We start from the raw sequence: 24,749 nt of genomic DNA on the forward strand, positions 1-24,749 counted from the left end.
ATGGTTTATTAAGCCTAGTTAAGGCGAGACACCCCAGGTGAATAGGGTAATTTATCCAGTTAATTACCTACAATAAGGCAATTGTTTCTTAGACCCCGGCCACACGAGGACGAAAACGGCTAAACGCATAGGATTAACGCAAACGCAATCGCAAACAAGCTTCCGTCCACACGCAATAGTTATCCGGATAGTGTCTGCCCTTTTGTACTTTCACGATTGGTTGCTGATACAAAGGAAATGACCATATTTGGATCCGATGAGATCATTGTGCAGGAGAGACGGAGCTTGTTACAGGGTGGTTTAGGCTAGGTTGCAGCTCCACCCTGTGGACGTATTGTGCCTGTGTTATATATATATCTGCCTCACGTGATATACCTCCGTTGTATGATTGCCTGCTCAGTGTGAATACACGGCGTTGAGACACAGCCTGACTTGCCTTGTTTATTAATGCACATACTCAAACAGAGCTTTTCCAACGATGACATTGTGCAAACAGCGGTCGCGGTACTTTATGTTACGTTAGAATGCTAACTTTTGGTGAATTTAGGAGAAATATACAGATGCAAATAGACAAACTATAGTAAAATGAACACTTAAATGTGTATTTTGTACGTTTTCCTTCCAAAAGCCTGAAAGAAAACATGTTATGGAATCAAAATAGCACAACATCTCAAAATTGACCAGTGCATGAAAAACGATGTTTTTGCCTGCCGTGTCTCGCCTTTAACAAACAATTTATGCGGCTTATCGCTTAAGCGGCTCCCTCCCCACTTTTGGCAGCACCCCCTGAGCAAAATGACTTCCCGCGGCTATGGGCCCAGCATAATGTGAGCGCGGAGCGCATGGACTTTTTTAGTGTGTGCACGTGCGAAGTGCGCCCCGCCAATTTGTTTCTATATGTCTGCCAGCACAAGAAAGGCTCTTGAGGCCTAGTACCAGGGCCGGTTCTAGCCAATTTGCTGCCCTAGGCTAGATTTTATATATAAAGAATAAATTAAAAATCTCTACAAAAGACAAATACACTACAAAAACAGTTTTACACACTTATGTATATATTCTCTCTCTCTCTCTCTCTCTCTCTCTCTTCATTCGTCGTCTCATCTCTCTTCTCTCCCTCTCTCATCTCGAGTCTCTCATTTCTCTCTCTCCTCTCTCTCGTCTCTCTCCTCTCTCTCGGAAGTCTCTCTCTTCTCTCCTTTCTCTCTCTCCTCTCCTCTCTCTCTTCTCTCTCTCTCAAAACACATACCACACACACACACACACACAAGACACACACCACACACACACACACACACACACCCACACACACCCACACAGGCAGAGTATGACATCTAATATCTCTGTGTCATCCTGAGCCCGTACTGTTCTGTGTCCCTGCGTGTATGTAACAGCAGTCTGTACAAAAGATTTTGTTTTTCAGTTCATTTGGGCTAAAAACAATTTAGTTTTTTTAAGTAACAGGTTCTGGAGCTCAAAGAACATACTATTATTCATCAGCAGATTACGTTTGCTCGGTTGTCATAACATTAACATTATACGAGCAACTGAATATTTAAAAAAAATTACATTTCATGCCTATATGGGATAGTGAAGGGAGATGGCAAAAGTGTAAACAAATACATGCAGCAAACACTCTGGAAAAACAGCTGGCTTGAAAATTAACAAGGGACTCTTTGCTCATGCACTTGCGCAGTAACTAATGACTCAGTTATCAGGTTGTTGCCCTAATTTTGAAATCACCATAGCATTTATTCCATTGCATTTTACTTTAAACTTAAATGTAGTGAAATAAAATTGTTCCAAAAACATTGTTATCTGGACGTTGTTCATATGGGGGGTTAACATAGTGTTAATGATAGTGGGAGAAAGTGATGCAAGTTTCAGCAACAAAGTATACTCAAAAGAGTGCTGCCAACATGTGCTTCCAATAAATGGCAGGACGAAATGATGGAAAGAGGAAATTGCGTAAATCAGCAGAAATGACACACACACACACACACACACACACACACACACACACACACACACACACACACACACACACACACACACACACACACACACACACACACACACACACACACACACACACACACACACACACACACACTCTTACTTAGTCTGACTTCTCCATTCACCCTAAACAAGAATGACACTGAAATACAGACAAGTGTTCTCGTCGTTGAAGCCTGAAATTGCCTTTCCTTCCTGTTGATTGTGTTTCACAGTGAGTGAAACAAGAGCGGGGACACCATGACAGATTCAGTGTGTGTGTGTGTGTGCGTGCGTGCGTGTGGCTTGTCGTATTCATTTGTACCACGCTCCCACCAATTGGAAAGTGATTTAATATTCCGAGGGTACGGCCTGTTCAACATGAAAGCTTTCCCGTCAGTTAACCGGCCACCAAGCTGACTTTTCCTCAGCATGGAGGGACTGCACTGTGGCGATGCTGCAAATAAGGTTAAAGATAAAGATGTTTGTCTACTCTGAAGGAAGATAAAACATATTATTTGTGTTTAATACTACTTTAAAGGTATACTACCTTTCAAAGGGAACATTTAGACAGTTGTAGCTGTTAGGGTTAGTTTTCAGATTCAAATTTGACACAATATACGGTATGAAGAGATACAGTATCAGTACACTTCGAATATAAGACGTCCCTAAATGCTTTGTACATAAGAAGTTTACTTGTGAGAGAATACTTTTATATAAATCGTAGTAGTCTTTCTATGTTAAGTACGTTATCACCACTGGTGTTACTGGTTAGTTTTTCCATGTCACTTTTGGCCACAGTGGCTGCTACTCAGTGGATAATATGTCTTGCTGTAAAAGATTGTAATTGGCTGTAATTTCATTTTGGGGTGTTTTAATCTTAGTTGCTTGTTAACACAGAACTTTTAAACATTTAGGAAATTGTATAAGACTGAGATTTGTGTGTGTGTGTGTGTGTGTGTGTGTGTGTGTGTGTGTGTGTGTGTGTGTGTGTGTGTGTGTGTGTGTGTGAAATAATACAAATTATTTTAAGTGCTCACTGAGTGAATCTAATATTTTCATCATGTTGATGTAGTGATGAATATTTGCATTTCCTAAGGGATCTTCCTTTTTGCACAGGAAGGTCAGAGGTCACGGTCAGCAGTGGAACAGCGGCTCAGGAGCTGGCAGGAGTTCAGCCTCACTGTTCAATGACACATTCATGATGTTGGACACTTGCTGTCATTAATGACTGATGCCAGGTTTTCTGGGTCAAAGTCGTTCGCCTACTCAGCCCAACCTCCAGGCTTGTTTCAGTTTTCCAGACAGGGTTGTGCTTTCTTATAGAACAGAACAACAAGAACGTTGTACAATTAAAGGAAATCAACTTAGGCGTATCTACCACAATCTGAATTTTCCTCATGTAAAAGAAAAAACAGACCCTAAGCTTTCCATTCAGGTTGAAACAAAGACTTTCATCACTTATTGAGGCGGTTTGACTCACGTCTGAGCCACAATGCATGCTGCATCAAACATATGGAGAATGTAATCCTGCTCCTTCAGCCCAGATGTCGGCCAGGCAGACAGTGAAAGCTTAACTGGCCTCTGGACTGTGAAACAATGCACTGAATATGAAAGACGATGAGATTGCTTACAGGTCGGATTGTTCTGTCTCCTTCAGATTATCTCCACAGCTGCTTGATTCAGTATGTGGTGGGTGTCCATCCAATGGGGAAGATATGCCGAAATAGAGGCAGAAAACTAGTATTTTTGGAGTTATACTTCAACTTTTTGCAGATGCATTGTTATATGTGCTGGTGGTTTGAGACGCTATACTAAAAGGATTTTTCATTAGTAGACTGTCTATGACCTCCAGTGGTAGAAAACAGAAGTACATTAGACATTATTAAAAAGAGAGAATCACTAGGTGGCGCCATATGTGTGATTATGAAGTTAGTGTGTGAGATCATAGTCCAATAGGGAAGCCAGTCCATGGCCCTGGGCAACACACACACAGACAGGAGAACACAGTAATTACTCAAACACACATGATGCACATGCAATAACACGCAGTCTTAGTGTGCAAATGCTCTCTTCTGTTCGACCGCTTTCAAACATCAAAGCTAAGTGGGATGCGTGCGCAGAGCTGGAAGATGTTTACACACTGTCAATATTTCAAAAGTCCAACGGTCAAAAATAAGACATTTTGTCTCTGGCTCTCTCTAGGGTACGTGTGTTCCCAGTTGCTTTACACATCCTTATAGGTAAACAACACCTGAGCAGAAATCTGTTTGTCTAAATATGTTAGTTTGTTGTATAATGCAAAAGTGAGGAACAAAAAAATCACATGTCAGTGCCAGTTTCGGTGTTATTGCTCACAAGGTTTCAAATGAAACTAGAGCAAGCTGCAATCAAAACATCTATCTAGACAATGTGTGTGTGTTAGAGAATGTGTGACGTGTCACCAAGTGGTAATCACCTGCACTCACAGAAATGAATCATGGTAGAGTTTATTTTTAAGCATTTAAATCTATTTGATTTTATTTAAATACTCATATTTTTTAAATGTATGTATTGAAATTAATTATAATCTGTATAATTCCTGTCAATTCTAAAATATATTGAATGTAATTACTTAGAGGTTAAACAATAGTGTGTCTGTGTCCTCACCAGTGACACTGGCTACATCTAATTTCCTCCTCCTGTCACTTCTTCCACTCCTTTAGCTTGATCAGAAAACCACAGGGCATTTTTTATTGAATACTCTTGTTTTTGAAAAGGCTGCCTTTGTATTGATTTAGTTTTCTGCTGTCAGAAGGAATAACAAAAAATAGGTTGTTGTTGAGGCAACTACAACAAAAGCCTGAATTGGTTTATTGAGCTTACATCACAGTATAACCATTACATTTTATATGCTAGTGTTAATGTATCTCGCATAATTAATCCCGGTTTTGACACGGGTTTCAGGACAATACTTAAAAGTTCTCTGCAGGTTTATCTGGTATATCTGCTGATGACAGACTGTCTGAGTTTGACAGGCATGTGTGTCGTTTGAAGCAGTGTGACAGACAGACAGCAAGCCGGTCGGGCCGAGTTGAGGAAGCAGATAAAGGGCTGATTGATATGGATGTGTGTGTGTGTGTGTGTTGTGTGTGTGTGTGTGTGTGTGTGTGTGTGTGTGTGTGTGTGTGTGTGTGTGTGTGTGTTGTGTGTGTGTGTGTGTGGTGTGGTGTGTGTGTGTGTGTGTGTGTGTGTGTGTGTGTGTGTGTGTGTGTGTGTGTGTGTGTGTGTGTGTGTGTGACAGCAGAGGCGCGTGGCTTCTCTGGCGTCAAACCGGTCTGGGAGGAGGCAGAGGAGCTGCATGTTTGCGTGCACCAGCAACAGTATTTGTTTGTTTTGGGGAAGAAAAAGAGCACAGTGACACACTTCCTTTTGTCAGTTCAATAGTCTTTCCATAATGGTGACATCCATTTAGAAGTACAAAACAGCAAGTAACTACATACAAGCCTGTTGTGTAGAAGTTGAATGCCTGCACACAGTACACCATCAGTGTTTTTATAATATCTACAGAATAAATGGACCCTACATTTGTTTTCTCTTACTAGTTTAAACATTTTTGGATGTGAGACCACAGTGTACTGACTAAAAGACAGTGTCATGCTTGTCCGAGCAGTATTAGATTTCCTTTCCTTTACTGAGGCTCCAGATCCTCTTAAATCCTCCTGGCTGTCATTCAACAACAAATGCAGTGTCTTTTGATGGGTAGATGGAGGGAAAGAAAACAATACAAAATAAACGTTTGAAATCAAGCGATCAATTCAGCTCTTCATTTGTCATTTATGTGTTATTTAGTCCCATCACAAAGCCGTGAGTGTATTCAGAAGATGTGCGCAATAGTAATGTTAAAGGCGTTTGTCCTTCGCCAATCTTAATGAGTCACACTGGCTTTGCTTTTCCATTATGAAATTTGCCTCTGTAGCATCTATGGTTTATTATGTATTTGGACACATGCTTGTTTGGGTGCGTCTTTCCATTGTTATTGTTACCACAAGAAACACAAAAGCAGAGCTGCTTACGTCTTAGTGATCATTTAGAAGCACAGATCAATGAGGCAAAGAAAAGCAGAGAGAAAAGTGACAGCGTGACCAAAAGAGAAGAACAAGAGGAGTGGGAAAAAGCATCCTCAACAATATGATGACTACTACTCGCTACTCCTTCAACTTTAGATCAGTGAATGTTACCTTGATACACGATTGATTGTCTAAAAGCTAAGATCTTATTTTTCACTCTCCTTTGTCACCGACAGCCCTTTTATCCGTCTCTCCCGGGATGACATGTTTCCAAAGCTTGGATTCACGAGTAGGAAAAAAGGATTTGTTGAATTTTTCTTTGAGGTGTAAATTTACTCCAGGAATAGATGTTTTAATCTTAGATTAGGTTATCTGACAGGTTGTTTGTGTGAGATGGAAAGTTTTACAAAAAGCCCAGGCAGATACATCTCTATCAGTGTGTCTGAACAATGAAAAAGCCCAACGATAACCATAGAAACAGTTATAAATTGATAAATGATAAATGATCAAAGTGTATAATATTCAGCAATTCAGTCAATGTCTGTTTTACAGTTTTTCTATACTTTTCTCACCTAACCAAGCTATTATCAGAAGTGGCTTGAATGTAATGCTCGTTCAAAGCAGGTCTGGTATCTCTGCCTGAGAAGAGAAACATTCAGGAAACTAATTCTGTTAAACCTCTTCTCCACTATACAATCTTTAGAATTGGTTCCTTTAGACAGAGTAACATTTCTTTAAACACTTATCACAAGTTGTCGTCAAATTGTAACCACTTCAACCAAAGAGCAATTTGTTTTCCTTGTTTCATTTAAATACATTTCAGCCTCAAGAGGTACAATTATTCAGTAATTCAGTAGAGAACTAGACTAAGATTGAGACTGCCACCATGCTAACAGGCTATCAATGACAATGCTAAAGTGATTAATTGTGGATGAAGTCTAAGTTTGGAGGGAACGCATGCTAATATTTGGTGATGTCCACTACAGGAAACTACAGAGGATGTGGATATCACTAGTTCTGATGATGCAAGAAGAAAAGTCATTAGGATTGCCATATTAAAAAAAACAGGATAGATCATTTTTTGGGCCGCTTGGGTAAACACTTAGTACATAAGGTGAGAGACCTGTGGGGCCATCAACATAAATATATTTTACAAAATGATATTTTAATTAAGTAGATGTTGATATAGTGCAGTCAGATTAATCTTGTGCTGCTTAGTGCTCAGTAGCCTACCTGTTTTGTACATTTAGACACTCACAATTTTCATCACTTCAGTTCTCATGCAAAATAAGAATATTATGTTTCGTGGCACCCAACTCATCTAATCACCAGTATTGAATTAATCCTCACATTTTAATAACAATAAATGAATTTATTCTATTCTGCCACTTGAGAGGCAAAAAGAGATCCTGATGACCCAGATTCAAACTAAGGCAGCATTACGTAAATATCGCGCACACCATGACAGTTTGTTAATCACAAGTCAAGCTGTACGCACTGCAGGCACCTGGCTCTTTTACAAATTACCCTTTGGCTGCGTTTGACTGCGTGTGCATGACAAGGCTGTCCCTATTTATGGGTGTGTTGGCGTGCTGCCGTTAATATATTACAACGGCTGAGTTATTGTCTGAAAGCTGCCTGTTGGCCTCACACCCAGGAACATGAGAAAAGGTCACATGGGTGATGGGAAAATACGTGTTATATATTGACTGGCATTTCTGAAAGATCAGTTCAGAAGGCTCAGATTAAAAAAGGGGACGGCGGCAGTTTTATAAACGCTGCGGGTTACATATCCTCTCGTAATGCCTTCACAGGGCTTAGGACATGCAGGCCTCCTGTGTGTTTGGGTTTGTCATCAACACTGTTTTCCAGGTGGTTCTGAACCATCATCTCCAGAACGCTCTGTGCCTTTCTGTTTTGCCGCCCCAGGCTGTGCCGCAGATTATATTTACCCACATTTTTCTTCCTCTCAGTTACAAAACAACAGAATCTAACTATCTTTCTGAAATGTAGTGAGGCAAACTGTAAATATGCACAAGAAATAATGAGAAAAGGAATGGTTTGAAGTACAAAGCTTTATTTGAACACATTATGACTGAAATGCGAAGGAACCCTGCCCTGTTTTTCTTTGTGATGGTAAAATAATGACCGTGTACACAATTATGGGGTATCATGCAAATAGAGATATTAAAAGTGGCGATTACAGTGACATAAAAGCTTGAGTAGGTTAGTGTGTATATGTGTATTGATGTACTGTATCTTCCTCCTATTAGTAGGTAGTTTATAAATATTTAATTCTGTGGTGCAACCTCTGCATGCATTTGGCTACCGTGCTTCTATTTATCACATTTTGTGCAACACAGGAAACTTGTGATCCTCCCATTTGTCAGGAGGGTGTCTCACATGTGTCAAATAAACAGCAACATTAACTTCCAAAACACAATGTACAAAATAACAAAATAAATACGCTTCTTGTTGAAATCTTTTCTGATTCTGGTTTTTGCCATAGAAAAGGCTCAAAAAGCTCTTTTTGAACATCAACCTTGGCACTTTTCATTAAATCATTGAGTCTTTGTTGTTTCATGAAGATCAGCAGTGTTAAAACATAATTCATGCAGCAAGTGTGAGAAAAAAGGTCATTATACGACGAGTTTGGTATTTGCATCAGACAGGCGAGGATGCTCTCAAAGAGCCCCTGTCACCGGTAACACACTGCAACCGACCATATTTATTCCAGTTGTGGGGAAGAAGAGATGTAGGTGCAGAGAGAGTCGTGCTGGAGCCCTTATCCAGCTATTCTCCTCTCCTGCAGTCACTAATGATGCTCCACTTCATTTCGCTGCTCATTTCAAAGGACATTGTTGCAGTGGGTCATCTGACGCTGGTGGAGGGGTCCCGGGAATGAAATTAAGAGAACCTCAAACTGACCTGTGCACACAGAGAAGGAGAAATATGGAAAACATATACAGTAAGTGTCAGAAATGTGTCTCTATTTTAAGGTATTTTAAAAACTAATTACAGCAGGATATGTGGCCCGGGCATTTAAAACATAGCTCAAAGGATTTAGATATATGCAACATGGATTTTAAGTGTTCTTGCAGGAGAAGGGAATGAAAACTTTGCAAATGATGACACCACGGCTGTTGTGTTCATCTCTAAAAATGAAGTCAAAGGGCTTTAATGAAAGCTTTAAAGTGTGCAGCTTCACCCTTCTTCTTTCATGTCTTTGATCAGAGCTGCTGACTGGAAGGTTTGGCATATTGAACAGCACGTACAACGCCTCACACTCTGACATCACAGGGCTGCTAGATTCAATCAGACTTGGGGTAATGCAAGCGAGCCTCAGGATCATCGATGGTTGTGTATGAATCCTTCTGTGTCTATATGTAATCGAGATTCTTTTGCACTTATTTTTTTCACATACAGTAATAAAATACAGAAGCAGTGTGACCCTGAGGGTTGAGATGATAACTGGGAGCTGAGCGTGTTTCACACTGTAAATCTCTGGTGAGATCTCTAACTCATTCTGTCTCTCTCTCATTCAGCAATAAGGTCGGACGGGTGTTTCATTAATGCTGCCCTCTGACAGGAGCAAAACAAAGGATGCAGCAAGAGGAAACTGATGAGGAATATAAAACCGTGTGATACTAAATGATACTGATACAAGTAGAAGATTAATATATCATCTTCAATTTGTCGAGAAAGAGCTGCAAAAGAAATGTCTGGAATGAAAACGAGAGTCTGAGAGGTTCAAGGATGTAGTTTAAATCCTTGATGTCTTGGATTTAGGCTGTAACTAACCATGAATTGCATTGCTGATTATTCAATGGGTCTGTATGTTTGTAAACTGTTAAAAATGATTAATGTCCAAGATGATGTCTTAAGATATCTAATTTTTTCCTTTCAAAAATCCCAGAAAACGAGATTAATATGATAAAAACAAATCTCTATATTTGACAAAGAGCATTTTCTGCCACTTTCTCATAAAAAATGTACCTAAATGATGAAGCAACCATCAACATTGTTTGCAATTACTATCTTGTTGATGAGTAACTGCTGCAGCTCTACCTTTGAGGTTCCTTTTTAAAGTCTTCCATGGTTGGTTTCCTCTCATAATGTAAATATGCTGTTTGATGTAACTGAGAATCAGGCTGTTTTTATTTGGACATCTCTGAACCTAAACTCACAAAGTATAAACAACCAAGCAGTCAACAAGCTGTTAGCTAACAGATGTTTTACAGATGTTTCTTGGTCCAGTAAACTGTGAGATAACATTGTGTTCTGTATGTTACGAGTCATTAAAACACCGGAGCAGTGTCCACACACTCTCAATCCATGATGTATTTCTTTGAGTGCTTGTTTGGCAAAGTGCCAGTGTAGGAGATGTGATATGAAAACAGTTTACCTTTGATGCTTCTTGGCTAACGCTGGGTCCCTCAGTCTGTCGTTCTGCGTGTTAGTCCCATCGGGGTGGATTGAGTCTCAGCTGAGTCACAGTCAGGGTTTTCCTTCTAATCCACTCGAGTCAGACGGGGTCCGAAACACAGAGCGTTGGCCTTCACTGCTGCAGCTCTTCATGAAGACAAACAGCCAATCAGAGGGCTCCTCCGTCCGGCTGGTTCTTGACATGTTGCAGACTCCGTAATAGCGTGCATACCTTTGTCAAAGCGCTTTAAAACTGATATTTAAAGTGCATTAAAAATAATAATACTGTCATAGTTCTTCAGGATGTCTACGACCCCTTGGTGAAATAATCACTACTTAATATTTCTTAAGTTACCAAAAGGTTTAATACGATTACTTCCTTGTTCTTTCTTAAAAAGCGTATTGTATATATCATATGGACCAATTTGTTTATGTACATTTATGTTTAATGGCCACATGAGTAGAACAATTACAAAGAGGCTTCACCATTTATAACCATGATGGATTGTGAGCCTCGGCTGCAACTGTAAATTACAGTTATACTTATTTTTATTTGCAAATATTCGAAAAAGAAACAAGGTTACCTGCATATGAGGTCAGGTCATTAACAACAAATTGTTCATAGTGGCAAAAAATGAATTTAACCACCGACAATTGACTGTTATAATGAATAATATTGTTGTATATTTACAATTAAATAAGTATGATTATTTCAATAACGATTCAATCACTTTGGTTAATGCTTAGTTCCAAATGATGGTTAATAGTCATATTAAATAATGATTAGTTCACCATTTCTTAATAATGGCTGGTGTAAAGTGTTATGAGTTACTGTAGATTATTTGGTGATGGTTATTGCAAGTAGTTACGTCAGTATTAAAGTGAAACAATTGCAAACCATATTCCCTTGCGCACCACATCCATCTCCCTCAATATTTAGAACGTGTGAATGTCATGTTTTAAAGATGCATAGGCCATCTGTGCACTTGTCAGTGCAAACAAACTTTGGCTAGCTGCCCTCCAGTTTGAAACGAGCCAAATATGGCCACCAGCAGAAGTCTTCACATGTATTTATGTTCCCATGGGGCTCCTTGTGGAGTCTGTGTGCGTCTTTGTGCTTTGTGGATCAGATTACTAACTGCCAAAGTCTACATGGGCAGTATTGAGGCGAGGTAGATTGCACTTTTTTCTTATGCTCAGTCCTTCAATGTCATTCTTCATTATTACTTGTTATGCATTGGGACATTTGGGAATTAGCAGGAGCTCCAACAAGCCGTTTAGGACAGAGAGTGAATACACATACTATACAGAGATGCTGTGAGAAACCAATGTGAGTTTGGAAAATTGCACAATATAAATCTATTTTAGTAGACCTCAACAATGGAATTATGATCAGTAGAAATGGCCATGACATGGGACCTTTGAGGTTGGCAAGCAGCTCAAAAAGAATAAACGTCTCTTTTTGGACAAAAGAAAATCCAAATTAAAGAATTTAGTTATGACTCGCATTGCGTTAGTCCTCTACAATAATGAGTCATATGACAGGCACTTCAGCACCAGGTAAGAGCTCAGCAGTCTGCCCACCACAGGGGGAGCTGCTCTCTACACAGAGCTCTCGTCCGGCCTGGGCATCAGCTGAGTGTGTTTCCTCTTCTCTAACATCTTGTTGAGCTCCTCGGCAAAGGAGTAGCCGTGCGGGGAAGTGTTTTCAGACTCGCTCTGCCTCAGCAGCACGTAGCTGTTTCCATTCATCCTCCTCAGGACGCTGGGCAGCGTGGCCGACAGCCCGTTGGGGAACATACACTGTGGAGAGGGATGTTGTGGGGTGGGTGGGAGAGGCGGGGCCGGGGGAGGAGGCTCCTTATTGGGTGTTAAATGGGCCTCACCGGGGACGATCTGCAGGAAGCCACCGTCCTGGATGTCACCTTTGTGCTGCTTTGAACCGCCATTACAAATGCCGTTGCCGTTACAGTGGCTCGAGATGGTCTTCAGCTCCATGTGGGCAGAGTTTCTGTGCTGTTTCCTGTTCCTGTGTTGCCTCTTATTGTTGGGGTAGGCAGAAGCTGCGGCTCGTAGAGAGTACTTCCCTTGGTTGCCCACACGCAGGCAGAAGCCAACGTAGACGAGGACCACGGTGAGGACCACACACAGGCCTCCGAGGATGGTGATGAGGGATAGATACATGGCCTCCATATTGCGGGGGGAGAGCAGATCTGAGTGGGGGAGGAGAGGGGCCGGGTTGGGTGGGAGGGGTCTCTCAGTGAAGGGATGCTCAGTGGGTTCGGGCAGAGTGGCGAAGAAACTGTAAGTGTCTTGTGTTGGTGCAACAGGTGGAGGAGGGGGAAGATCCAGGCGGATGGTGACATTGTAGGCAACCAGAGCGACCTTGATTCTGTTCTCGACGGCGTAGCAGGTGTACAAGCCGCTCTGGTGCTGCCGGGCCTCGATGATCAGCAGGCCGTCGGTGCCGGTTCTGAATCCAGAATGGAGGCCGTAGCCCTGCAGCTCACTGCCGTCCAGAGTCCAGAGCGGTGTCGCCAGGTTGGAGCTGAGCTCACACTGCAGCAGCACGTCATCGCCCACACGCACAGAGCGGCCACGCACCACAATGTCTGCAACACACATGCTCAAGAGTGAGTCTACTTTTGCATAAAGTTTACCGGAAATAATTGTAATTCACATCATATCGACATAATCATCAACATATGCTTAAAGCTATTATTGTGGCGCTAAATAACCTGGAGTCCTTTTATCTTATATTCTCTAAAAGAAACTGTGAAATCATTTCAAATTATTCACACATTGTGGAAGAGGGTTCTTTCGAAAGTGATAATTCCTGTATTTTTTTCAATCAGGCTTTATTTATCGCTTTTCTCCAGTGATAGCGATGAAGACACTTTTTAAAGACACTTACAGAATATTCATAATTATCCCGCTTAATAGTAATTAACCATCATCAATTTATAGAGTGTTCCTTTTAGCCTTTTTATCATCTGATTCCTATATGTCGATTACTAAACACCTACTATGCTGTCTGAAGTTATTGAGGCATAAACTTCAATTCCATATCTTTCATTTCTCATTTATGCCACTGTGTAACTTTGTACAGAGAGCGAACAATGATAAAGCAGAGAAAGCTACATTTTTATCGGATTGCAATTGTAAAGCGAGAGAAGGCATTTTCCTGACTTGAATATCAAACAGAATTCTCTCCAGAGATGGCATAAATGTGATTAGAAAAGGGAAAGGAGGATTTTGCCAACGAAGTGTGCATAATCAACTTTCAAAGCCTTCGTGCCATCTGATGACAGCCAAACGTCTTTTGAGTCCCTCCTAACATTCTCTATTTTTAAATCTCCTTTTCATCATTCACTGCGTTAAAAGCACATTTTATTTTCAAAGCTGCAGATGCGATTTCTACATACCGTCTTGTGTGTTTTCACAACCTCTGCTGCCCTGCTGGATATCCTGGATTAAAGTGGATCTGTGAGGGGGAGAAAACATAATAGAAGTGTATAGTGCAAAGGATAAACACATAATAAACATTGTTGTTACATATACTGGGATCTCTTTTTCCTCCTACTTCTACTTTGTGTTATATCTGTCTCGTATAACGTATTGCCTCAATAACAGTGTTTTACTGAGTAATCAAATCTGTCCTGGTTGTATCAGTACCCTTTAAGTACACATGCTCTGTTGACTATCACAGCAAACATCAAGTATCCAGCATTGTGATTATGCAACAGATCCAGAGCTGACACTGTGACAGGGCGCTGTAATACTTGGCGTTTGTCAAATCAAAACACACTAAAGGGTCAAACTTCTGTCACCTGATCTCACACACACACACAAATACCCGCCAGCACCCACCTGTTTGTTTGTGCCATTACGTCCACACACTGGGCTCCGCTCCAGGCACAGTGAGGGTCCCTGGCAAACACGCAGTCGTAGCAGGAGGTGTATCTTTGACAGTTAGAGAGAGGAAGCTGCACCACGCCGGATGGAGAGCCCACGTAAACACTCATCTGTGGGAGGAGAGAGGATTTAAAAACTGAAGGGCCAAGATCCTCCTTTGATGTGTGTGTGTGTGTGTGTGTGTGAGTGAGTGAGTGAGTGAGTGAGTGAGAGAGAGAGAGAATATGTAATGGTTAAACCCACTACCTGTTTTTCAGACAGCAGCAAGTTGTTCACAGGTTGAGGTTCTTCAAATATTTGAAGCTCCTCTATAATGTGAAGCTGACCCTCGATTTCTACAGCTTTATGTAACCAGCCTTCATCTGAGAGAAGCACACAAAAGAGGAGACACATTTAAGGACAAATATACTCAGTAGCCTGTACTACAAGCTGAATATTATAGGAATTTCTGTCAGTAAGTAAAAGACATCATAATATATTACTTCCTTTAAGGTCACAATTGATTTGTATTAATTTCAGTATGCTAAATAAATGAACATGCAAACCTTTAAAACTTGAAAGATGGGTAATTGATTATAACATTGAGTGTGATTGAAAACGCAGCCTTACAAACCGGAGTGGAATCAATTCTCTTTAAGTTTTAGATTGTTACTACTACAGATAGCACACATGAATACCCGACAATAACTCCTACACACCTGTGCCCATGTACAATACATGGTATGTGTTTTCATCTACGCCTTGGATCATGTGTACGGCCATGTGTGTGTAGTCTGTGGTCCGCCTGAACAAAAGAGGCCGTCTGTCTGAAGGCTGGACCTGCTGGGACATCAGAGGATGCCTCCTGACGAAGTTCAGCACATCATCAGGCAGGGAGGTGGAGACGTTTATGTCCCTGGCCCTCAGAGAATCAGTTATACACTGCAGGGAAAATATGTCAAATAGAGCGATGAGAGGAAGGGTGATGAACAAGTAACAACGTGGGCTGCAGGGAGAAGAGAGACATTTGATCTAATTTGTAATAAAGTTCTCTGTAAATAGAGATGGATGGTGGAAGGCAGGGAGGATGTGATGAGTCTCAGCGAGATGGTCTGCAGGGAACATTAAAGGATCAAGAGGAAAATGCGTGCCTGTTGAAAATAGTGTCTGGGGAAGACGCTGCTTTTTACATGGCCAACAATGAGACTGTAAGTCAAGCAGCTGCTTTGAGCTGACATGCGGGCGACTCAGCTCTCTCAGCACCTGACTAAGGGAACGGCTTCTCTACAGCCAGCTCCTCTAACAGGCTTTCACGCTCCCGACTTAAAGCTCTTGACCGTCTCTCCTTTTCGTTTTAATAGCAACGTTAAAATGAAGTCCTACAAAGTGTTGCAGTGACACTACAGTGGATAATGTCTGCTCCTGCTAACGATGCTGCGACCCAGACTGCCGCAATAAGCCATTGTCGCCAAAGCTACGGGCTGGAGTTAATCGCCATGGAAATGGGTTTCAGTGACATAAGCTGGTGGTGTGTCAAGCTTCATCCTCGAGGTTCCTCGCTATCATTTTCCCTCCATCTTTACTCATGCATCTTTACTTTCATCTGCTCTCTGTTACAGTTTTCTGGTGAGTATCCTCCAAGGCCACAGACTAGTGAGACAGTTCTTTGGTGCTTTATGTTACATTACATTGTATTTAGCTGACGCTTTTATCCAAAGCGACTTACAATAAGTGCATTTGACCAAGAAGATACAAACTTGAAGAAAACAGAAACATATAAGTACATCCGGTTTCACTTTATGTAGTGTTTAAGAGGCTGAGGGGGCAGCAGTGGAGCCTCTGTGTGTGTGAGTGTTTACCGATCCAGGTCGAGGGTCAGGGATCTTTCCAGTGTATTCCTTCCACTTAGAGCCAGAGTCCTGGTTCTCCATGTAAGGTCCTTGAAAGGCCTCTTGGACTTCAGTCAGAGAAAACCGACACACCGCAGATGCCTTCACGTTTTTCCTAGAGACAGCGACACACACACACAGAGTGAGAAAAAGACCAGAGCACAAGCAACGAACAATAACAGCAGTAAACCCAGTGTTGCCATAGGGACGGCAGAAGAAGTACAGTCGAGCAGTGGCTCACCTAAAAGATGGAGACAGATAAAATGGGAGGAAAGCACGGGGGAGGGGATGAGCACTGTCGAGAGATAGTACGGAGATTATTAGGAGTCATACATCTCTGTGAAGAGTAGGAGGGAAGGAGGAGGGAACTACAAAAAGGTTTCAGAGAGGTGTAGTGGAGACAAGATAATCAGTGTTTGTTCATTCTTTACAAACCACAAAACATTTTGCTTTGGAATAACATTCACTTCTAAGCAGATAGAGAAAGAAAGATAATTAGTTTCCTGAAAGGGCTGTTATAATCTACACGTTTTTATGAAATCAATCATACATGCATTTAATGTATTCAGGGGTTATCTCTCTGCATAGTAGCTACTTTTGTAGAGGCCAACTTGACCATAAAAGCCTGGCTGTTCCCTCTTCGGCTCCAGTTACACCCAACATATTCTGCTTCTATGGCTTCACATTAAAAGCATTTCATTGGGGACCATGGAAATGCTTTTACGGCCCGTCCACACAGCGGCGTGCGTTGAAGCTTCCAACGCTTCTGCCCATTCACTTTGAATGGGGTGACGTCACTTTTAGCCGAAATGCATTTTGGGAAGCGACGTGGAGCGTTGCTGGCGTAGCTGGCGTCAAAAGTTGAGCAATGTTCAACTTTTGACGCCTCGATGGAGGCGTCAGCCAATGAAATCCCGTTTATTCAAATCTGCCAGTACAATCGCATAGCCAATCAAACCGCGTGTATGCTGGGAGAGACTACGCAGGTCATTTCCTCATATTCAAAAAAATTGAGGGGAAATTCATTGTAGCGGTAGTGAATCACCCGGTGCTGTATGATCAGTCTCTGTTCATCTACCGGGATACAAACCGGAGGAGCGAGGCATGGAGGGAGGAGGCAGAGACAGTGGGTGAAACTGGTAGGTTTTCGCCTGTTTGGGGATTTTATATTCAGTTTACTTCGTTTTAACATTGCTATTGCTTTGTATGTCGGGGGCGGGAGATTCATGTGATTGGTTGTTGGTCGTGTTGCTCGCAAAAAATCCCCAAGCTTCAGATACGCCCACCTCCAAGCGTCAACGCACGCTGCTGTGTGGACGCTCCGTTATTGGGAAGAAGCCACCGGAAATAACTTTGTCACTGGCATTAGCTAACCAAGGTTGTTTACATAAAAAGGTACAACTTTCTATTTTGGTATTTTCTTATCAGCTTCAGAGAGGAGTAAACCAGTTTGATTCTATGTAACTGTCTTTCATTTCTTTAAACCTGCATTTCTAAGGAATATTCTCTCCTCAAATTGCTGTAAAACTCCTCCATCCATCTTCTTTTTCTCATATTGTTGGGTTGAAAAGGTTCACTTAGTCTTGCCTCTCTCTTTTATCTCGTTCCTCCCCGTCTCCTTCGACTTTCTCGATGTATTGATTAGTGCCTCTCGTCTTTTTATCTCACTCTTTTACATTTGCATTCCCAGCCGGAGATTGAGAAATCACTCACCACTCCAGGCCAAAAATGCCGTAGAAAAGCGTGTCCTGCGGCGTGCGGCCAGGCATGACAAACACGCTGCGCAGCATGTTGAAGTGGAAGTCGTACTCGGGCAGGGAACAAGTCAGCCTGGCTTTGAGGAAGGACGTCCACCGTTTCTGGAGAGTTAAACGGCCTCCCCGGTCCCCCTGAGGAAAGAAGAGTGGGAAGAAAGTAGGAGGAGGAGGAGGGAGAGGAGAAGAGAGGGTTATATGAGGTAAGGCCTGGGTAAATGAAGACAAACTGAACACTCGGCTCAAGGTGGCAGACAAGGGGAAGTAAACCTCCTAAAGAGTGCAACAGACGGCATGGGAAAGCAATACCGATACTTCAAATAGGATTATGGCTCCCCATAGTTTAGACTCCCCGCTGTGATCTACAGGTTTGTTGATGTGTGTGTTTTATTCCTCGATTGACACCTGAAGGTTGAACACTTCTTGATAGGTTGACTCAAAGCCATAATTATTTTTGGAAATCCTGCAACTCACATCATCTTGCCCTTTGATTTGAACTTCTAATTGTATTCAGCCTGTGGCAAATTGCAAATGCTGCACATGTCGACCCAAGGCATTTCTATAAAGAGGACAAAAGCAAATATGCTTCCAAGCTTTCGCAGAGAGCTTACTTCATTGAAAGCTTACTTCCTTTTAACGCGAGAGAAAAACAAGGTCATTACACTGTACAGCTAGTCATTACAATACTTAAGTCCTTCCTGAGCAACAGGCCATTCACATCGTTCACGTTTTAGGCAGTAGAGGATGCTAAACAGTCTCTCCCCCTGCAGTCATCCATCCCTCTCACTCTGAGCCACACTGACTCAGCAACACACTCTGCCTGTTTCAAATGCATTCCCCATTCAGCTCCTCATCTATTATAGCAGCCGCTCCTGTCATCAACCGAGAATTCACTCAAGCTATTCTGATGCAAGGCTCCATGCTGTAAATCATATCCTGCATCTTTTTAAATCACCACTCACCTTACAAACGCGAGCCACTCGGGCCACCCTGCTGTGGCTGTAGGTCGTCGTCTGCTCCTGGCTCTTCTCCGTGAAGAAGTAGTAGATCTTATCATCATCGCCCGTGCTGCTGCTCAAACTCTCCCTCACCAGCGCCGAGCCCACAAAGTCGGCCTCTGTATGGGAGGAAAACATATATTTATTTCCTATTGACAAATGCATTAACAAAGCAGCTGACATACTGCTTGTATGACCTGAGAGTGGGTATTGGAGTTGCCCTGAACAAACTATTTATGTTTTATACTACCTGAGTTGTTTCACCAAAACAGTCAAATGTGAGAAAAATGTCGATAAGGATCTTAAACTAATCTGTCGGCTACTTCTAAGATGGGGGAGATGCATTTAAATCCCAGTACTAAGACATTTTGAATTCATTGAACAGATGGTAGAGCGATAAAAGGAGATGATGCTACTGTAGATGCTTCAGTTATCTGCAAAACATCACATTTGTTTGACCATTTCATCCCTAAACTGTGTATGGTGCAACAGGTGTATGGAGGGATATTTTATCAAAAATAAGTGGCTGCAGTCAGCTAGGGCTTTGTGAGGCTGTACTTATCACCACAGATGTAAGTGCAGCCTTGACATGTTCATAATTTAACTGTAATGTGTATTTTCTAAGTGTAATAATAATTATTGTTGTAATGTTTCATGCGTGCAATATTTCGTCTTTTATTTTGAAGTCCAAGCTCACGTCTCATTATGCTGTTCTCGCGTGAGTTAGAGAGCGAGAACATGAGAAGCACCCTCAGAGTAAGATGCACGGATACTTAAAGCTCCGTTAGTTTTGTATTCTTATACATATAAGTTGTGAAGAGAACTGAAGAATACTTCCCTCTGTTTACAGAGCATGCAGCCCAACGAGGTATGTTGTTGTGTTTGTATTACTTTTATGTTTATTATCTCACATGCTGTGCATGTTATTGTGTGTCTAACACAAAACTATGTTTGTCATTTATACTGTTTGTTTGTGTAGTTTTCAAGGTGGATTCGGAGGAATAAACCCGTTATGAGAAAGCCACTTGTGTCTGCCTGTGCTTCGAGGGAATTACAACAGATGTTTAACTGGTGGTATTAGAGGATCACTCAAGAGATAATATAAGTTATTAAATACAATTTGGACTTAAACAAAATTGTGAGTGTAAGTTGTAATGCTTTAAAAATGTGTGAAGCAACGGGTAAGAAGTAAGGAAATGGAAAACATGTATTTTAAATCAAGTGATGAAGAATCAGGATCTGAGTTACTGTGGTTACGTTAGCAGATCTGCCACCATAACATGCTAGTATTATCCCCTGAGGTTAACTCACCATTAAGCCAGCGTGTGGGGGCGTCCTCTGTCTTCAGTGTGGGGGATGGAGAGAAGTGCCGTATATCTGGAAAGCTCCTAAATTCGTACTGGGAAGCTGTATACATCTGCTGGTCTGAAGGAAATCAATGAATTAGCTTCTTTATTGTTTTGTAAAACTCTGGAGGTGACTCACAACTCCTGAAAGTCTTACCAATGATGAGAGCAGTGTAGCCTGTTGTCGGGCCGTATGGACATTTGTCTCTGCCTTCCTCAGGCTTAGAGGACATCACAAACCTCTTCTCGTCCTAAAAAAAACATTTGTGAAAGAGAAATATATTCAACCCCTTGAAATCAGACATGAGGAATTACAGAAAACCCCCACATAATTCCGATAAGAAATAAAATATGATATATACTCAACAACACTGGAGGTGTTGTAATGTGTTGCATTGACATACTATGTAAGCACAGAGGGGTCTGAAGGCATTCGTCCCACACATGTAGAGATGAGTGGAGTTGAACCTCTGGAGGAAGCGAATGTGATTAAAACACTCCGTCTGGAAGAGGAAGAGAAAGTCAGAAAACATATTACAGTGAGGAATATCAAGTAAAAAGACTTCAGGAGAAAGAACAACTAAATGCCTACCTTATTGTCTTTTCCCTTGAGCAGACACTGACGTTTATGTTCGGGGAAGGCTTCCCACTCAATCTAACACACATCACATAACATACAGTGAGACAGAAAGAGGCAAGTTAGATGGTTTCATATCACTGCCCTGCATACATTTGAGCAGAACACTAAGACTAATCTCTTTTCTGCTTTAATAATTCATATAATTAACAATTCTGATCTCACAACCAGCATCTGAATTTACTTTGTTGTTGGACAGCAGTATATTTGTGTACTCTTATGTAACAGAGAAAGTTGAAACGTATTTAAAGGTGGCAACGCAGAATTGTTTGTGAGGGAGTGACGCACACATCAGCAATTGTACTTTACGACATACACCAATGTTGTATTAACATAATTAGCATATCAGCTTAACGTCAGGTTGTCGTCAAGTAACAAACACAGCAGCACGACAAATGAAAGAGTATTTTTAGCTTCTACTGGTGCTTAAGGAGACGGTCAAATTTAACGACATCTTCCTGCTCTACTTTAACAACAAGATCAATGCTGCAGTCCAGGAAAGCAAATATAAGGAAATGGAAACAGGCAGTGTTGCCATTATCAAAGGACATGATTTATTATTTATAAGTCATTTAGATTTTAGTTCTAGTTGACTTGGTGACGCCAAAGCGACACATTTATTGATCCGTGGCTTTCTGCATCTACCCTGCGCAGAAATACGATACAAGATCATGATGAAAATCAATCAATCTAAAAATAGCAGCTGTTCTACTCTTCTGGTTTATGTCTGGAATGGAAGCATTGTTTTTGGAATAACTCCTGATGTCATGACATTTGAAACCAGCCTCTTGTTTGTTGGCTCTGTGGGGTGCTAAGTTAAAACTGCCAACACTGAGTTGAGGTAGTATGCTCATTACGGCATGAATTAGAAACTATTTCTGTGTCAACATGCTTCAACATTTGGATGACAACACAAAAGCTGTATCTATTTCAAGTTACAGTGAGAACATACACTAGTTTGTGTTTCTTTTCTCGTTAATATGTAGTTTATGCAGCAAGATGCTCCTGTGGGGAAACTGTGAGTAATTGTGTTTAAAGTAATCTGACTACACACACAAGGGGTGTCATGGGAATAAATAGTTTTTCCTCAAAATGAGATTTGGTTGCCTCAAAAAGTTCCTGCGCTGTGGAATGCAAATGAAGCCGTGGCGTGGCAGCTATGGCGCGGGGAGGAGCACGACATGAAGCATTACAGAAACAAAACAAAACAAACTCACAGTGAGAGCAGAGCTGGCTGAAATGTCAGAGGCATTGAGAGCGAATACAGCCCCCCGTGTCCCGACATAGAGACGCTCACCGTCAGCCTCCAGCAACATGGTGCTGTAGTTGGATGCAGACGACTGGAAACGCCTGCAGCCCTGGAGACCTGAGGAGAGGAGAGGAGAGGAGAATTGGATTGTAATGAATGTGATCTTTTGTAACGCCTTGGCTGCTTCTGCTACATCTATTTATTAAAGCAGCCTCTAATGTAATTTACAAAACACATCACAGACATCCACCACACTGGCTGAATCACCAATGAGATGCACTGAATAGGAGTGTGGGCAAAACCCAATAGAAATGTTCCAGTCTTTCTCCTTGTATTGTTCTTCCTCAGAAATCAGATGATATGGAGTATTGGATCCACTGTGTGATTTGTGGACAGTGCCATTGTTAGAAACAGCCCCTCAGTCTCATGGCTACACACACTACCACCTGGGCATTTCTCAGCACAAACACTGTCCTCTGCTGCCATTGATTATGGGTTGTCTCTTTGGGAAAAACTGTGGGTTAACAAAAACAACTTTTCAGAGAAAAAGCATCCTCTGTCCACATTGGCATCTTCTCAGACACTCAAGATGTTGACTTTTCCTTCTCTGTAGGGAGGATGGAGAGATACGGTGTCATGTGCGCTTAGCTATTAACAGAACATATTCATCGGGATTCTGATGGATCATTTTAACACAAAAAACCTAGATATTCGTACACCAACCCATCTCAGTGAATGCCTTTGGAAATCACTTAATATGCATAAAGTTATTTCCATCAGATACCTGACAGTATGAGGATAAAAGGAGCAATAGAAATCTATTCATCTTCTGTAATGGCTTTCTCGCTGTATGATTGCCAAACGTCAGAGCAAAGCGCTAAGAAGGCCCCGCTCTTTGAATTTCAGGGACAAACTTTGGAATAATTTTTTTTAAGAATGCTAGAAAAAACTATTCTATTAAACTCCATTATACTGCAGCTGCACCGAAAATTGCTTTATATGACCTCAACGCCCCCTGTGTTTATTCAGAAATAGGAAAAATACACGGTACCAAAGAAAATGGGAAATGCAAGATATATTATCAATAGCTGCTTTTTGACAGATGCAACATTTTAGGAAGACATTTCCTTTATGCCTGTTTCCTGGCGTTCCATCATCAAAACAACCAAACAAAACCATTTTATTTTGTTTTCCTGAATTTCTGTTTAAAAAAAATAAAGGTAATAACAAAAAGTATGAGTTAAGGTTAGTGTTACAGTTATTAGGTTATAAACCAAAGTATTGAAACATTTGGGTTAAATAATGGCAATTTATGAAAAATCTGAGATCACCAAATTGACAAGACTCCTCCTAAGGGGAACATGAAGGTAGCCACACACAAAGAACATGAAACATACATAACTGGACAAACAAATATTCATTCAGCATCACTGAATATAAATGTTTTCACCAGATCTCATGACAAGGCATCCAATAGTTATCACTAGTATCATTAAGGAAAATTCAATGTCAACAAAGTCAAATAGGAGGACTATTTCCATACATATTAGCCCAGCAGAGCATCAATACATCTCCTTACACATCTGATGGCTCCAGCATCACAAACCAAATGTTCTGCTTTTCTCAGTTTTATATATAGCTCTATATTGCCCTGACCAGAGTGAAATTAAAACCCAACCATGGAAGATTCAAGTTAAGGGGATTATGCTCATTCTACAGAGCTCCACTGAGGAAGAGGAAGATAATGAAAAGAGGCCCAACACAACATCAGAGGTCCACGTCGACTTAATGTGGGTTTCTGTGGTTTGAGTTTTCTTTGCTTTGAGTGCATGTCCCCCGTCAAGTTTTCCAGGCTATATTGGGATGCATCTGTTTTGACAGGACCAGATACTAATGAGGTTCACTCATACAAACACTCAGCAAAGAGATATGCTGTACAGCACACACAGTATACAAACGCGTGCAGGACATATTTATGAAGTCCCTGGCTGCGATCATGCGATGTCAGAGGGTTACGTAAGTTCTCAACATACGATCGTTCATGACTCCACTTAGCTTGTGTGCGTGCGTGCGTGCGTGCGTGCGCACGCACACACACACACACACACACACACACACACACACACACACACACACACACACACACACACACACACACACACACACACACACACACACACACACACACACCACACACACACACACACACACACACACACACACACACACACACACACACACACACACACACACACACACACACACCACACACACACACACACACACACACACACACACACACACACACACACACACACACACACACACACACACACACACTATAAAGAACCGCTAGGCATGTTAAAACCACAACATCTCCAACTGTGAAGTGACCAAACAGAGAACATTACAAAAGAAATGTAAACAAATGTCTGACGTGACTTATGCTGAACAGGCTTTATTATCAGCTGAGGAAACCTAAATGTTAAATGCAGTAGCTCCACTTGGCCAAAAAG

The 24,749-nt window shown here is 41.5% G+C and overlaps 1 protein-coding gene across 1 annotated transcript in view; it reads right to left on the bottom strand.

Annotated features, from left to right (window-relative positions):
• Positions 1-8,098: 8,098 nt before the first annotated feature.
• Positions 8,099-24,749, bottom strand: part of LOC117538205 (semaphorin-4G-like) — a 29,446-nt gene continuing 12,795 nt past the window's right edge. The window contains exons 3-16 of the mRNA XM_034203779.1: positions 22,202-22,350; positions 20,940-21,002; positions 20,752-20,850; positions 20,505-20,598; positions 20,313-20,426; positions 18,966-19,120; positions 17,963-18,138; positions 16,220-16,364; positions 15,080-15,302; positions 14,628-14,743; positions 14,337-14,491; positions 13,892-13,950; positions 10,447-13,078; positions 8,099-8,969 (exon numbers count right to left, since the gene is read on the bottom strand). Of these exons, the coding sequence (XP_034059670.1) occupies positions 12,069-13,078; positions 13,892-13,950; positions 14,337-14,491; positions 14,628-14,743; positions 15,080-15,302; positions 16,220-16,364; positions 17,963-18,138; positions 18,966-19,120; positions 20,313-20,426; positions 20,505-20,598; positions 20,752-20,850; positions 20,940-21,002; positions 22,202-22,350 (2,558 nt within the window). The 3' untranslated portion in view covers positions 8,099-8,969; positions 10,447-12,068. The remainder of the gene's footprint in view (positions 8,970-10,446; positions 13,079-13,891; positions 13,951-14,336; positions 14,492-14,627; positions 14,744-15,079; positions 15,303-16,219; positions 16,365-17,962; positions 18,139-18,965; positions 19,121-20,312; positions 20,427-20,504; positions 20,599-20,751; positions 20,851-20,939; positions 21,003-22,201; positions 22,351-24,749) is intronic.

The sequence above is a fragment of the Gymnodraco acuticeps genome, unplaced genomic scaffold, assembly GCF_902827175.1.
Source record: "Gymnodraco acuticeps unplaced genomic scaffold, fGymAcu1.1, whole genome shotgun sequence".
NCBI lineage: Eukaryota > Metazoa > Chordata > Actinopteri > Perciformes > Bathydraconidae > Gymnodraco > Gymnodraco acuticeps.